Raw genomic sequence first — 17161 nt, 5'->3', positions numbered from 1 at the left:
TCCACACTAGACAAGACGCTAAAATGAGAAGTGATAAAATCAATCAAAAACCACAGCCAATCAGAAGAGAGTGTGGGCGGGCTCTCTCGGCAAGAGCACAGCGGACACAATGAAATGGGCAAGTACTTAGTAAAATTCATAAATATTACACAATTTAAACATTATTTAAAGTACATATGGAGTGACTGAACCAATCAGTCATAGAATACACTTTTTTTTCGCATTTAGTTGACAGTTTGAATGTTCTTGTGCCCATTTATTTATTTTCAAGACCTGAGGTGAATTAGCCAGTGTTGTTTTCATTACAGCTAAAAAGCTGGGAACATAAACAGTACCTGATATTAGCATTGCCATACTTTGTGTTGCTGTTCCAGAGAACATAGAGAAATAGAAACCGTTTCTAAAATAGAATATTTGCGTGTCGCCATCACGGCTGGTTAGGACAAAAACTCTGATTAAAGGTGCCCTAGAACGTGTTTTCACAAGATGTAATATAAGTCTAAGGTGTCCCCTGAATGTGTCTGTGAAGTTTCAGCTCAAAATACCCCATAGATTTTTTTTTTTCTTAATTTTTTTAGCTGCCTATTTTGGGGCATCATTATAAATGCGCCGATTCAGGCTGTGGCCCCTTTAATTGCTCGCACACCCCCGAGCTCGCGACTGCCTTAAACAGCATAAACAAAGTTCACACAGCTAATATAATACAGCTAAGTGTTCGTCATGCATACATGCATCAGATCATGTAAGTATAGTATTTATTTGGATGTTTACATTTGATTCTGAATGAGTTTGATAGTGCTCCGTGGCTAAAGCTAACATTACACACTGTTGGAGAGATTTATAAAGAATGAAGTTGTGTTTATGAATTATACAGACTGCAAGTGTTTAAAAATGAAAATAGCGGCGGCTCTTGTCTCCGTGAATACAGTGAGAAACGATGATAACTTTAACCACATTTAACAGTACATTAGCAACATGCTAACGAAACATTTAGAAAGACAATTTACAAATATCACTAAAAATATCGTGTTATCATGGATCATGTCAGTTATTATTGCTTCATCTGACATTTTTCACTATTGTTCTTGCTTGCTTACCTAGTCTGATTATTCTGTTGTGCACATCCAGACGTTAATACTGGCTGCCCTTGTGTAATGCCTTGAACATGAGCTGGCATGTGCAAATATTGGGGGCGTACATATTAATGATCCCGACTGTTACGTAACAGTCGGTGTTATGTTGAGATTCGCCTGTTCTTCGGAGGTCTTTTAAACAAATGAGATTTACATAAGAAGGAGGAAACAATGGAGTTTGAGACTCACTGTATGTCATTTCCATGTACTGAACTCTTGTTATTCAACTATTCCAAGGTAAATTCAATTTTCGATTCTATGGCACCTTTAACATGGAAAAGATACCTTTTATTGCTTGTTGCAGCATCACGTCTCACTGTTTCTCGCAAGTCAAGCAAACTGAGGAACTTGAGCTTCTGTTTACCACAACTGATGTGTGAGTTGATGAATGTTGTGAATAAATGTGAATAAAAGCCCAAATTAAATCTGTTCATCATACAACGCATCTTCAGAAAATTTGGACTAAACCACTCGATTCGTATGGATTAATCTTCCGATCTCTTTATGAACTTCTTGAAGCACCATAGTGGTAGTTGCATAGACTGTCAATGGAGGGCCAGAAATCACTCAGGTTTGATGAATGAATGTTTTACAGGTTTGGAACAACAAGAGGGTGAGTAATCAATTCATTTTTGGGTCAACTATCCCTTTAAGACTACACTAAACACACACTGTTTAGTAGATGCACTCCAGCTCAGAGCTGTAAGCAGTAACAGCACACATTCAGCCTGTAATGACAATGGTCAGTAAATTGTTATTGATCAGTAAAGCTTTCCACCAATCACAGACTAGAGCTGGTTAGTGGCTCAAACTAACACGTTACAAAAGTTCTAATGTTTTAAAGCCCACTGCATGCAGAACAATTACGGGACGCCCCCAAAAGCAGAACACTGTGTGTTACCTGTGATGATGTCCTCAATGGCTCCATCTTTACCCTCATACACATGTCTGCTGTCCTTCACCTGCTTCTTCCTCAGCTCCGCAATCAAATCCTGCTGCTGCCGCTTATTCTTATGAGAGGGAGACTGAACACACACACACACAGACAAACACAATCAATCCCGAATGACTGTCATTAATCTACAAACATTTCCACATGCTGGGTTTGCATGTTTTATGGGGAATTTCCATTGACGTAATGATTTTTATACTGTACGAACTGTATATTCTCTCCCCTAACCCATCACAGAAAACTTTCTACATTTATACATTTTCAAAAAACATAATTTAGCATGATTTATAAGCTGTTTTCCTCATGGTGACCAAAAAATGTCCCCACATGGACAAAGATTGCAGGGCATTTTGTCCCTGTATCATAGGGAATATCTGATCCACACACACACACACACACTTTACAAATGAGAATGTCCCCAAAATAGGTTTTGTCAAATTTAGCTCTCTTCTTGGTATAAATTTGTCCCCAAAATATAGGTACAAGGAAAAAGTTAGGTGTCCAAAATGTGCTTTTTGTCAATGACGGGTGAACAAGAAAATGTACTGGACTAAAATTTCTTACTGGCCATGAAAATGTCTTATTTTTATCAAATCATTCAGATTATGAAAGGGCAGATCATCATGAATTATGTTGCATTTAGGTTGCTAATAAAGTTACTGGCCAAGTGTTTTATTTATAATTATATACACTAAAAATTAACCCTTATTTAAACCTTACTAAAAAAAACTAAAAACTAACCTCAAATAAAATAAAATATTCATGACTCGTAAAAGATTCACTAAACGTTATTCCAAATGATGACATCCCTGGATTTGGATTTAGGGTTCATATTTAGCTCACTTCTGGGGCCAGTTTTGCCCCCAAATAATAGTTCCACTTCCTCGACACATGCATACACACACTCTCTATCCCTTTATTTTATTTGTACCTTCTGATCCTCTTGCTCCATCATAGCTTCTTGCTCAATCAGCTTCTCCATCATCATCTGCTCGTGTCTTTTCCTCTGTTCATTATCCTCCTCTGCTTGCTGACAAAGAGAAAATACCCATCAGGCAAGTTATGCAACATGAGTGATGAATGCAGGTATGGTTTATACAACTGGAGGAAGTGACTGGATGAAATGAGACAGGTGATTTTTCTGATTAGTCAGTTTACCCTGTATGCTTTCACAAAGCGCACAAACACTGGGAAAAACACAGACGGTGGAGTTGTTTTGGAATTTTCTCCAAAGAATTTCACCACTTCATCAAAGGCATCCTGAGAGATTGAGATATGAACATAAGACATAAGAGAAATAAACAACAACCAGAGAAAATTGTTCTGTTATTCAGAATCATCAAATGTTACATTTTTTAGCCATTTTGCAGCTTAGGTGCTCTATTTGGACTGGAGAGAAAGTGTGGAATTCTGAAAGTTATAGTATGATTTCATAATACAATCTGCCCATGATATGGCCTCTTTACATAAGTGTCTGACAGGTTTAATGTGCACCTGAGCGATCTTGGCATCATCCTGAAGTTTTTTTAGTTTATTCTCATTTTGCTGTATGAAGTCTTTGAGCATTGTGTTGTGTCCGTGCATGCTGTACTCTCTCCTGGTCAAATCCATCCCTCTCTGCAGCTCCTTCACGTCTAATAAGACATTGTCTAGAGAGACTGAGGAATACAGAGAGAGAATTCATTTATTGAGATCATTTAGACATGCTCTGTCAAAACTTAATGTGCGAGCAAATACGATCTGCCCTGTTTATTGTGAACATAAGCAAATTTACAAATCTCATACCTGCTGCAGCTTTCTCCACATAGTTCAGCTCATTGTAGAAGAGCGACACCTGCTGGTATTTTTCCTTCACTACATTTGCAATATAGTGCAGAAGAGTGACCTTGCGGTCTGTTGATTTCGTATCTAATAACTGGAAAGAGAAAACATGCAAACCCTCAGAACATTTGAACCCTCAAACATTTTGTTTTTCTATACTTTTTTTTTTATCATAAAAAAAACAGTCTAACAGAATTAAAGATAAAGGTCAAAATCTATAATTGTTTGAATGTCATTTCACAACCTGCATGCTTAAATAACAGGTGACTTTATGTCCATTCATAAATCATAAGGATTTAATGTAGAGTTAACAGTCAAAAAATGAGTAAAAAAAACTGAGCATGTAAAATGTACCAGGTCTAAGCTCTGCAGTTTGAAGCCGTATACCGCTCCTCTTTTACTGCTGTTCATGTAGTTCCCCAGAGCCAAGATGATCTGAGAGAGAAATACGCTTTCAGTAAAGACACGCACAGTCTGGAGAAAAATGAATCAAAACAGAAGTGAAACTCTTACTTCCAGAATCTTCTTGAGTTTTTGTGAGGACTTGATAGAGACAGATGCTGCAATAACGGCATGAAGTTGCTGTTAAGACAAAAGAAAGACAAAAAGGGTCCAAAATTATATTTTTAGTCAATAAAACGCATTACAAGTAATGTGAGCTTCATAATAAGATTACTTTTTTCAAGTAACCAGTAAAGTAACACAATTCTTTTAAATTTACAACAAAATGTCTGAGCTTCTTTTTCAAATAAGTAAGGTAAGTTAGTTTGTTTTTTCATTTATTGGCTGACAGCTCTCCTGTCCCAATGTTGACAGAAATCAAGAGCAAGTGCAGAGGTGTTGTGTGTAAATGTAACCCCTCCTGTTGGAACCGACTGCTCTAAGCGGGACTCGAACCCTGGTCTGCCGGCATGGGAGTCAGGCGTTTGATCAGGGGTGTGAGGTTTTATTTTTAGTTTATTTTTAGTTTATTGCAGTAAGACTTTTGAACTTTCTTCTCCAGCATCATATTCTTCTGTGAACTAGAATGGAAGCACAGCTGAAAGGTTTGTTTGAGCTGTACCTTCTACTGAACAGGCATAAATTTGCATTTCTTTTAGCCTGATTCTTATTTATTTCACTTTTGGTGTGAAAGAGAACTTTCACAAAAGTAATGCAAAAGTAACATAACACATTACATAAAAAGTAACTAAGTAACACAATTAGTTACTTTTTAGGGAGTAATGTAATATTGTAACACATTACTTTTTAAAAGTAACTTTCCTCAACACTGGTTACATTAACTAACAATAAAAATACTTCTAAAGCATTCAAGTTAATGTTTATTTCAGCTAATACATTATTAAAATCAAAAGTTGTACGTGTTAATATAATTTAATGGGCCTGAGCTAACATGAAACAAAAATGAACAGTTGAATTTTTTATTAAAGTTGTATATTTATTATTTTTTAAAGGAACACTCCACTTTTTTTGAAAATAGGCTCATTTTCCAACTCTCCTAGAGTTAAACAGTTGAGTTTTACCGTTTTCGAATCCATTCAGCCGATCTCCGGGTTTGGCGGTACCACTTTTAGCATAGCTTAGCATAGTTGATTGAATCTGATTAGACCGTTAGCATCTCGCTCAAAAATGACCAATGAGTTTCGATATTTTTTCTATTTAAAACATGACTCTTCTGTAGTTACATCGTGTACTAAGACCGACGGAAAAAGAAAAGTTGCAATTTTCTAGTCCAATATGGCTAGAAACTAGACTCTCATTCCGGCGTAATAATCAAGGAATTTTGAGAACTTGATATTACGCAGCTCCTCTCACAAATGTCTCCATGGTTGCAAGGCACGCTCCCTGTGCAAGCAGGGGGTCACAGGTGCTGTGTAATATCATAGCGCCTGCTGCACCCATGGTACGACAGCAAAGTTCCTTGATTATTACGCCGGAATGAGAGTATAGTTCCTAGCCATATCGGCCTAGAAAATCGCAACTTTTCATTTTCCGTCGGTCTTAGTACACGATGTAACTACAGAAGAGTCAAGTTTTAAATAGAAAAAATACTGAAACTCATTGGACATTTTTGAGCGAGATGCTAACGGTCTAATCAGATTCAATGAACTATGCTAAGCTATGCTAAAAGTGGTACCGCCAGACCCGGAGATCGGCTGAATGGATTTGAAAACGGTAAAACTCAACTGTTTAACTCTAGGAGAGTTGGAAAATGAGCCTATTTTCAAAAAAAGTGGAGTGTTCATTTAAAAATTGTGAAACATCTGAAGTAATGTGATATATGCACCAATACAACAGTATGTCGCAACTTTTTTTAAATTTTATTTTACCATTAAGACTGTAAAAACAACTGTATTTAGACACTGCAAATACCGGTAACAGGGTTGCTAAAATGGTCAATCACATATAAAGTATCTATAAAATAAAGCGGCTCACATAATATTCTAGTTTGACCTTAGGTTCTTCCTTTAAAAAAAGCTAGAGTTTTAAGCCCTATTTTGCACTGTTCATGGAAAGCATCATGCAAAGAAGGCACATGAAAGAACTAGAAACCGTGAGAGGAAAAGAAAAGGGTATGTGAGAATCTGGAGGAGATCCACAGATATGTCTAGATTAGTTATCTAAATTAGCTTGGGTGATTTACAATGAATACTGGAAAATCCTGCTTAATTCTTGCCCAAATGTGCTGTCAGTGTGGTAAAGCAGCTCGGGGTTTGTGTTATTTACCGGTGTGAGCATCTGAACGCTCTCTGTGAAATTCCCCAGGAATGCCATGATGGTCATCTTCTGCATGAGACGCTCTATCTTGCTGAACTGGATCATGAAGCGATCCTCATCTGTCAGGTTCTCCAGAGGCTTGCGTTCCTTCTCGTACTGCCGCAGAACTTTCAGCTCCGATTCCGTTGGAATGAACCTCATCAAACACTCCACGAAATCCACCGGCAACGTCCGCAGGTCAAACCTTAACACACACAAATATCAAAGCATTATCCTCATCAATCTGATTACCTCCAGAAACTGCAAGTGTCGGTTCTGTTTGGAGTCCACCATACAATTTTATGGTTAAACATGACAATGAATTAATCAAGAGATTAATTCATTTCTAGTGTATGTCGGCTGTGAATTACATTTGAATGGCTCTGCAGATCTCCTCTGATGTCTTGCCCACTTTTCTGAGGGTGATGGCCAGGTTTTTAGCCCTGTTGGAGTCCAGCAGCAAGATTTTATTTGGTCCTTTCTGAGAGGTCTTCTGTTTGCTGGAGGTGATGTCTATGGCTGGACCCTGTGCTTTCGTCTTAAACATCTCCTCAAACTCATCCAAAGTGGAATTCAGATCCTGAACAAAAAAAAAACACAGTCACCATTGACCATTAAATCCACTGATCTGATACTGTACAGTGATAACAGCCAGTCTGGAATCCTAATGCAATCAACATACAACTTAAGAATAAGCCAACAATTCAGTATATAGAGAAAAACAATCATTATTTCACCTCACATCATAAAAAACAGACATAATGTGTGTACTTATAAACATCTGTACTAATCCACTATATTTTTTGTACTTGAAGCCTTTATTGTATAAACTACTGTTCAAAAGATTGGGATTGGTAAGATTTTTAATGTTTTTGAAAGAAGTCTCTTATGGTCACGACGGCTGCATTTATTGGATTAAAAATTCAGTAAAAACAGGAATATTGTGTAACATTTTTATAACTTGAAAACAACTATTTTTTATTTGAATATATGTTAAATTTAATTTATTCCTGTGATGCAAAGCTTAATTTTCAGCATCATTACTCACATGTCAGTCAAGTGATCCTTCAGAAATCATATACCTTAATGACCCCAAACTTTTGAATGGTAGAGTATATAAATGCATTATAAAGATATCTTTTATGCATCGGAATACACGTGGTAATGCATCATTTATATAATTGTAAAATCAGTTGCAATACATTATAAGAATAACCAATTGATAGTTACTCTTGTAAAGAACATTATACATTACAACATATAACACAAACTGGGTGTTGATCATGATAATGCATTATACTCTAAGTATTATAATGTATTATGCATGAATTATGAAATTAATGCACTATAATGCCTTCATCATTCATAATATATGTACATTCCTGAAAGTATTACACCAGATTATGCTGTTATATTAATGTTATATAAATTATTATAAAAAAGTATATAAAAGTACTGTAACAAAACAAAGTTTCAAATCTCAAAGTTTTCATAACTGTGTCTGTCTCACCTCAAGTATTTTTTCGTCATCGATCTCGTTGAACACAGTGCCGTTGATCTGATTGGGTTTCAGCGCCACCCAATTAAACACCGGCATACGGAACTTAGTCTTGATGGGTTTCTTAATCTTCACAGCTACACAACAAGACAGAAAGAACACGTCAGCGTCATTCAAATTACACAAACACAAAACATGCAGTCTGATACAGAGTGACGTGGAGCTGGTTTGTGAATAGCAGGCACAGATAGGACGTGTCCAGTGCACATACATGAGTGTTCGTGAGGGGAAATGTGAACATGAGACCTTTGGTGTTGTATGTATCTACACTCTCAGGCTAAAAGAGATCTAGTCTCTCATACAGTTGACATAAAAAGTCTACACACCCCTATTTAAAGTGAGCTTTTTGTGATGTAAAAAATTTTGTCAGATAATTTTCCACCTTGTAATATAATGATGTTCTATTGAAACCAACAAAATCCACACAACAAACAAAGAAACTTTTAAAGAAAATTAAATGAATGAAAGAAAGAATGAACAAATAAATTAATAAATTACCTGGTTGCATAAAAGTGTACACCCTTTTATAATGGGGCACGACACTGTGTTTTGAATTAACCAATCACATTCAAACTCATCCCGAAAAGTAATTATAATCATCCGGTCATCGTTTAAGTACGGAAGAGGATTAGGGCCAGGCAATAATAAAAAAATAAAACCATCTCGAGATTAAAGTTGTAAAATTTCGAGAAAAAACTCGTTAAATTTCGAGAAAAAAATTCTAGATAAAATGTTGAGAATAAACTCGTTAAATTACGAGAAAAAACTCGTTAAATTTCGAGAAAAAAGTTGAGATAAAATGTTGAGAATAAACTCGTTAAATTACGAGAAAAAAAAAAGTTAAATTTCGAGAAAAAAGTCGAGATAAAATGTTGAGAATAAACTCGTTAAATTACGAGAAAAAAACTCGTTAAATTTCGAGAAAAAAGTCGAGATAAAATGTTGAGAATAAAGTCATTAAATTACGAGAAAAAAGTCATTAAATAACGAGAAAAAAGTCGTTAAATTACGAGAACAAATTAGTTAAATTAGACTTAAAAAGACTTTTTTCTTGTAATTTAATGACTTTATTCTCAACATTTTATCTCGACTTTTTTCTTGAAATTTAACAACATTTTTCACATAATTTAACGAATTTGTTCTCGTAATTTAACGACTTTTTTTCTCGTAATTTAATGAGTTTATTCTCAACATTTTATTTCGACTTTTTTCTCGAAATTTAACAACTTTAATCTCAAGATGGTTTTATTTTTTTATTATTGCTTGGCCCTATTCCTTTTCCATATTTAAGTGGTGCTGATAAACCCTGAATTAAAATCTGTAGGGTTTTCTTAGCATCTTCTTGGTTGCATCTTATTTTTGAAGCCACGGCCTGCAAAGGGCTTAAAAATGGTGTATTGGGATCTCATTGTGAAGAGGTAGGGTAGGGTGGGGGAAAACGCCCCCCTTAAGGATTGTCATTTTTTTCTGTGAAACAAAAGTTAAATGTGTCCAGAATAGCTATCATAGTTTTAGTGACAATGATATAAACTATGAATCAAAATATCCAGAGTTTTCATGTTATTAGATTTTTAACAAAAAATAAATTTGTACCAAGGGGGTTTTGGCCCACAGGTCGGTGGAGTAAAATGCCCCCAGTCTGACAAAGCAAGTTGCTTTATACATTTACAGCAAAATCAGAGTTTAAAATTAAAAAGAATATAATCAATAATCATGATTTACAAAATTATAATATCTTATTTGAAAAATATTGTTAGCTGATGCTTACTGGCTAGCTAACTAGCTACCTGATGCTAAATTGAGGTAATTTTTAAATATAAAATTTTATTCAACCACCTAGTTGGATTACATTTGATAAAAAAACAAAAAACAAAAACAAAGGATTTGATGTTCAGAACAGAATAACTATAGTAATTATGATAGTGTGGAGGGGGTGTTTTACCCCAAAGACTATGTTTGAAGAAAAAGAAATGTCATTCTGAAAATATAATTATATTTTTTCTTAAATAACACATACTCCCTATCTACAGTACTATATATAGATACTATTGTCAAACAGAGAACTTCTTACTGCAAAAAAATGTGATAATTTACAGTGAAATCCGTTTTCTTTCAGGTACATCACTAGTGTAAGCTTTACTGTAAATACTTCTATATCACTCTTGTCAATATAGACCATAGTTGCAGCAAAAATGTATCTTGACTTTATCTAGTGGTTATTTTGGGAAAAACAGTAGGGGGATATTTTTACTTCAAGGGGTATTTTCCCCCATTCAACCTTACTAATCAGGAGAAGGTATTTCCAAAACATTAGATGTGCCATGGAATACTGTGTGAAGGCCATCATTAACAAGTGGAGATAATGTGGCACCACAATGAAAAAAATGATGTAAAAACAAGATGAAAACTTATCAAGGATGCTGCCAAGAGACTTGCAGTAACACTGAAGGAGCTGCATGAAGTTTTGCTGCATGTAACAACAATATCCTGTATTCCATAGTGGCCAGACAGAAGCCATTACTCACAGCAACAACAAAAGACGTTTGCCTAAATTTTGCCAAAACTACATGGCAAAATGTTTTATGGTCTGATCAAAACAAATGATATTTTAGGCCATAATTCTAAAAGGTCATTTTGGCACAAAAATAAAACTGCCCATGAGCCAAACAACACCATACCCATGGCGAAGCATCATTATATAGGGCTGCTTCTTTTCAGCTGGGACTGGGGCAGTAGTCAAGATAGAAGGAAACATGGGTAGTGCCAAACACCAGTCCATTTTGGAACAAAACCTGCAGACCACCATTGAAAATCTGAAGATGAAGAGGACTTTCATCTTTCAGCACGATAATAACATCAAACACAAATCTAAGTCAACAAAGGAAAGGCATCAGAAGAAGAAGGTTTTGTATGGAAGAGGATTAGGGCCAAGCAATAATAAAAAAATAAAACCATCTCGAGATTAAAGTTGTAAAATTTCGAGAAAAAAGTCGTTAAATTACGAGAACAAATTCGTTAAATTATGAGAAAAATGTCGTTAAATTTCGAGAAAAAAGTCGAGATAAATGTTGAGAATAAAGTCATTAAATTAACAAAATTTATTCTCTTAATTTAACGAATTTGTTCTCGTAATTTAATGACTTTTTCTTGTAATTTAATGAGTTTATTCTCGTAATTTAATTACTTTATTCTCAACATTTTATCTTGACTTTTTTCTTGTAATTTAACTACTTTTTCTCGTAATTTAATGAGTTTATTCTCGTAATTTAATGACTTTATTCTCAACATTTTATCTCAACTTTTTTCTCAAAATTTAACGATTTTTTTCTCGTAATTTAATGAGTTTATTCTCAACATTTTATCTCGACATTTTTCTTGAAATTTAACGAGTTTTTTCTCGTAATTTAACGAGTTTATTCTCAACATTTTATTTCGACTTTTTTCTCGAAATTTAACAACTTTAATCTCGAGATGTTTTTATTTTTTTATTATTGCTTGGCCCTAATCCTCTTCCGTAAAGATGTGCTAAGTTTTTTTTTTTTTTTTTTTTTTACCTTAAAGGGATAGTTCACCCAAAAAATGAAAATTCTGACTTGAGGGTGAGTAAATGATGACAGCATTTCCATTTTTAGGTGAACTATCCCTTTAAATGTTTCTATTCATTTCTTGCATGAATTTTGTTGGTTTCAATATTACATTAAATGGGGGAAACATCTGACATGACTTTACTTGGACTCCTTTTTACATGTCAAGTCAAGTCACCTATATTTATGTAGTAAGATTGTTACAAAGCAGCTTCAGAGTAAAAGTAAAATAACAGAATCAATGAACTTCTTCAAACATGAGACAAATTCAAATTCGGCTGTAAACAGCTCTAAAAATATTATAGTGTCATTATTCAGCTTAAGCCAGTTCAGTGTTGATTCAATTCAGTTCAGTAACAGTGTCAATGTTACAAAATTCATCAATTATGAAACAAAGTTCCACTATAAAGCAGCTCTACCGAAGACAACAGTGTCATCATCCAACTCAATTCAGTTTTGTCAAATGTTTCAATCATACATCTAACATCTCAAATAATGTATATCAAAGAAGGAATTTTATTAAGGGTGTGTAGACTTTTTATACCCACTGTACCCTTATGAATATCATCATGTTGGAAATATATGCTGATCCTAAATCAGTGATGAGCCCATTTTATGATACAGAGAGATTGCAGAATCACAGACTACGACAGGAAAGATAAATCACAAATGAGATCCCAAATGTTCACCAGCTTCTCCGATGTTTCTCCTTAAAAGTTTTAAAAGTAATCTCAACAATGTCTCAAACTATGCTCAGATTTGTCAAGATATCAAATCCCTCTAAGAGCTATATACTCATGTCATTTTATTTGTGTCTATTTAGATTTCATTTAATACATTCTAAGAGAAACATGTGAGACAAAATTGATACTTAAATGAAATGGGACTGAAAACTGCATCTCTGAGCAATAACATTGCCCTGTGTGTTTAGGAAATGAGACATAGACAGATGCTCTTGGCTGTTTTTGGTTTACACTAAAAGGATGTGACTCAAACAGCGTCTTAGTATGAGAATGAGTCAAGTGTTGGGTTTCCTTCATTTATACAGGATCGTACTTCGTAAAAACTTCCCAAATGATCCAATTAATGACTGAATCTGAAATGCAGATCACAACATGCAGGATTAAGGCTGAATTAAAATCCAACAATATTAATCTCTGATCAAAGGTGACAAAGAGGGAGTGAATGGAGTGTCCAGTCCAGGTGAGGGTTATGGGTAATATGATGGTGTGATTTTAGGCTGTTTAGAAAGTGTGGCCAGACAAAGGAGATAAAGTCACAGTGTGTGTAAAACATTCCTGAATTTACGCAACTATCGCCTTATCTGACGATCAGTCGCCTGTAACGGCATGGCACACTGTTTCAACATGCAAACACAACACAATCAAACACATACTCACACAGTGGGCATGGTATTTTTAGTCTTACTGCCTTATGATGTACATACATTCATTTAATTCTCATAAAAGGGAACAATAAAATGTGGTAATTTGACACCAGTTGTTTTAAAGTCATTGCAAAGGCTAAGAAAAGTGAAGTTAGTAAAAAAAAAAAAATGCTTGTGCAGCCTTTTTTTCCCAAATGTCAATTGCTTGACATGCACATTAAGTATGACTTAAAGTCAGAAATATATTATACAGTATTGCGTAAAAACAAATGTGAATTCTGTCCATACTTGGTATTTGTGTTAACAAGATTCAGTCCTCAAGGGGGTGATAGAATCACATTTAAAGGTCTGTGCCTCTACACAGGAAGTGTTATTAATTATTAACTAACTATAAATGACAATTTAACTAACTGCTGTAGCTATATTCTCTTCAGAATGTTGTTCTGCCATAACAGCAGAAAATAATAGAAAATAAGTGACATTGAGATATTTTGTTTTTGACCAGATTCCTTAAAAATAATGAATCATTGTAGATTCTAGAATGCATCTATATAGAAAATAAAAATAATTTAAGTAAAAAAAAGTGTCTATATTCGTTACAAGAACCAACTCAAAACTCTTTCAGTAACCAGATTGTGAACAGTTAAAAAAAAACTTTCCTACTGTTTTTGAACCATTCAATATGACCAAAATAATGATAAAATATTAAACCAAATAGGAAAAAATGTAATAATTCCATTGTACTGTCAAATAAAAGATAATAATATTTAATAAAAACTATTAACACATTTATAGTACAACTATAAATTCAGAATATGAATATTTAATAATATTTTCAAACATTAAAAAATGAAGCTTTTATTTTGGTGGAAAATTGCAGGCAGCCATTAAAGCTTTTCCTTTGTTGAAACGTTACAAATCTGTGGCACTGACACGCATTGCGTTTTCAAATGCATGTTATAAGTGACCTAAACTTAAAGCAGATTCAGAAATTGAGTTCGTGTGGTGCAGCATTTACTGTGAACCGAACTAAAACGGCCGGATCGTGTAGACAACCTCTAGTGCGCTTCACTCTGAAACACGCAGTGCGTATACTTCATATCACAGCATTTGTGATGTAATCATTGCAAGTCATATCACGATTTTGACTTTATTTTGATATATATCGTGCAGCCCTACAGAGTACCGACAAGACTGCCTCCACTTGCACCGTGGAGGCAATGCTGAGAATGCAGTGTTGCGTTACGAGTTGTGTTCTAGGTGAAATTACGCTTCGACTGCTAGAAGTGTCTGTGTTTACTACAGTTCTACAATTTTTAATGACTAATAGATCTGTTGATCTGGAGTTGATGTGAATTGTACTTTTGTTTTCCATGAGGTTGCGGTTCATGGCTTGAGCTCTGGAAACAGGGATTTTGTCCGCTGTGAACTGTAGAAATAAGAGCTTATATCTCATGGAACATGTGGTCTCATAGGCTGGCATTAGAGTCCTGTTATTTGCTGAACTCTGAAAATGAGGTCTAAAGAATGTTCCTCTCTGGTTTTTAAACGGTAAGGAAAAGTTCTGCAACACAGTGTTCAATTTCATGCCCAGTTTCAAGAGGAACAACCAGCAATGCGGCTTCAGAGTCGTTGTCAGATCAAGATTACAGAGGAACTGAGTGTGTTGTCTTACAGACTAAAATACCATGACCACACACACAAAAGTCTAAGCGCACACAACACGACACAGCAAACCTACAGTACAGTTTGATGGGTCCCTCTGTGGCGGCACAACAGGTAGAGCAGAAATAAGCAAAGAGAAAGAGGTGGTTAAGAGCAGACAAAACACAACTTCTGATTCTAAAGATTTGATTGGCAATTTCATATTGAGTGCATTTCCACAGAAATTCCCAAAGACCTGCATTGTTTAATAAGGAATGATAAAGATCAAGAGAGAGGTTACACACCAACAAACAGATTAAAGCAAACCTGGGAGACTTTTTTAGTAATAAAAAACAAAAAAACAAGTGAAGACTGAATGAAGAAAGGAAATAAAGGATTAATCCATTGTCATTGAGGAGGATTTACTAAAAATGGCTGGAAATGCTATAGTTTTCACAATGAAAAATATTGTGAGTTTTGTGACACTGAAGACTGAAGTACTGATGATGAAAATTCAGCCTTGCCATCACAGGAACAAATCACGTTTTAAAACATGTTCAAATAGAAAAGAGTTATTTTAAATTAAAATAGTGTTTTACAATATTAATGTTTTTGATCAAATAAAACAGACTTGAGAATTTGCATATAGTTTTAAACATTGAGGAATCATATTATCCAAAAGTCTTTTATGACAATATGTCAACTGTTGTATACTCACATTAATAATAAATTACATTGTGAAAAACAGGGCTTGAAATGAACATTTTTGCTCACCAGCCACTTTTGCTAGTGGTTTTCCAAAGTTACTAGCCACTCAGCATTTTCACTGGCCACAATTTCCATTGCATCGTATCGCATTGTGTTGAATCGAATCGAAATCGCATCGCATCGTAATAGGGGTCAATTGTATTGCATCGCATCGATAGCTGCTTCACATGTATCATATCGTTGGCTATGCATCGAGATGCGTATAGCATCAGCCTCAGTTATGGAGATGCACAAGCGTGAGTGTGCGGTTAAAAACTAAAACATCAATGTATCGTCCCTGTCCTAATGTGTTTATGTGAATACTCTACAAGACTGGCATTTTGACATTATTTTGTGTGTATTTGACCGTTTAAGTGCAATAAAAAGAACTCAATTTAGAACTGAGAGCACAAAATCTGCAGAAATGAGTAAAATTATACACAATACACACAATCCCAAGATGAAATTCAAGCTCTGTAACACAAACAATATTAATCCGGAGCAAATTAAACGAGTGAGGGGAGGCGGGTTTGTGTGCCAACTCGCTGTCCGAGAGATGAGAGAGAGAGAAAGCGCAGCATAGTATTGAAAGCGTTTCAGATATTTCATCGATATGTATACACTGCACTTAGTTTATTATTTCAGAAAACTTTTTAAAAGACTACAATTGAAAAATGTACATATTTAGATATAAAATTCAACCCGCTAAAGTGGCTAGTAGGAGTGACTGCATTACATGCTGTTAAAATCCACCCACATTTGTCAAGCCTTGGTGAAAAATACTACCATTTCAAGTCAATGTACTAAAATTGAAAGACACTGATCTGACGTATAATCAAAGAGCTGATATTATGACTCAAGACTTCAGCTGAATAGAAGTGATTCACTTGAGCATGTTCAGACATTAAACCTGTTACCGGAAACTAAAGAAACAGTTTGAGCTGTGATGATTGTTATCATTCATCTCAGAGAGGAGCCAGTGTGACAGCGGCTCCACAGACCCGCAGCCATTCGAACTGATGCATGAACTTTAAACACAAACTAATGCTTACTTCAGCATTCTTAAGTGGTTTTGGGCATATCTGGGTCTAAATCACTAAGTTTTTTTGTTCATGTGACATCTCTGCTTTAGTGTGTCATACTTTGAGCATGTGTGTAATACTGGCTGTACATGATTGTTATGGTTTTGTCTTTTGTGTTGAGAAGGTTTCGTTACCTGCCAGTCCTGAGTTCATGATGACGGTGGGTGATCCACAGCCTGGAAGTGGAGGGGCCATTGGGGGTGGTGGAGGAGGCATAGGGGCAGATATATCCACAGGAAGAGGAGGAGGAGGAGGAGGAGGTGGTGGGGGAGCTGGTGCCAAAGCAGCAGATGGACCGTTCGGTACTTGAAAAGATAAGAGGAAGAGAGAGAAATTATGTTTCATTTTTCTAATGCAAAATTTCTGTGAAAAAGCTTTCCCTGCTGAAAAATCCAGCATAAACCAGCATGAATTACTTGTTGGTCCAAGCTTGTTTATGCTGGTTAGAGCTGGTATAGTGTTAGTCTAGTCAGTGGACCAGCTAGTGTACCGACTT

General features: G+C 35.3%; 1 protein-coding gene across 6 annotated transcripts in view; it reads right to left on the bottom strand.

Moving 5' to 3' along the window:
* The window catches only part of fmnl2a (formin-like 2a), a 114667-nt gene that overhangs the window by 11969 nt on the left and 85537 nt on the right, over positions 1 to 17161 (bottom strand). For all 6 annotated transcript variants that reach the window (XM_048192924.1, XM_048192928.1, XM_048192926.1 and 3 more), the window contains exons 15-25: positions 16800 to 16970; positions 8174 to 8298; positions 7035 to 7243; positions 6634 to 6868; positions 4420 to 4488; positions 4261 to 4341; positions 3871 to 4000; positions 3580 to 3743; positions 3244 to 3345; positions 3017 to 3115; positions 2035 to 2158 (exon numbers count right to left, since the gene is read on the bottom strand). In XM_048192924.1, coding sequence (XP_048048881.1) covers positions 2035 to 2158; positions 3017 to 3115; positions 3244 to 3345; positions 3580 to 3743; positions 3871 to 4000; positions 4261 to 4341; positions 4420 to 4488; positions 6634 to 6868; positions 7035 to 7243; positions 8174 to 8298; positions 16800 to 16970 — 1509 coding nt within the window. The remainder of the gene's footprint in view (positions 1 to 2034; positions 2159 to 3016; positions 3116 to 3243; positions 3346 to 3579; positions 3744 to 3870; positions 4001 to 4260; positions 4342 to 4419; positions 4489 to 6633; positions 6869 to 7034; positions 7244 to 8173; positions 8299 to 16799; positions 16971 to 17161) is intronic.

This window comes from Megalobrama amblycephala, linkage group LG6 (assembly GCF_018812025.1).
Source record: "Megalobrama amblycephala isolate DHTTF-2021 linkage group LG6, ASM1881202v1, whole genome shotgun sequence".
Classification (NCBI taxonomy): Eukaryota; Metazoa; Chordata; class Actinopteri; order Cypriniformes; family Xenocyprididae; genus Megalobrama; species Megalobrama amblycephala.
This window is presented reverse-complemented; position numbering and strand designations above follow the sequence as displayed.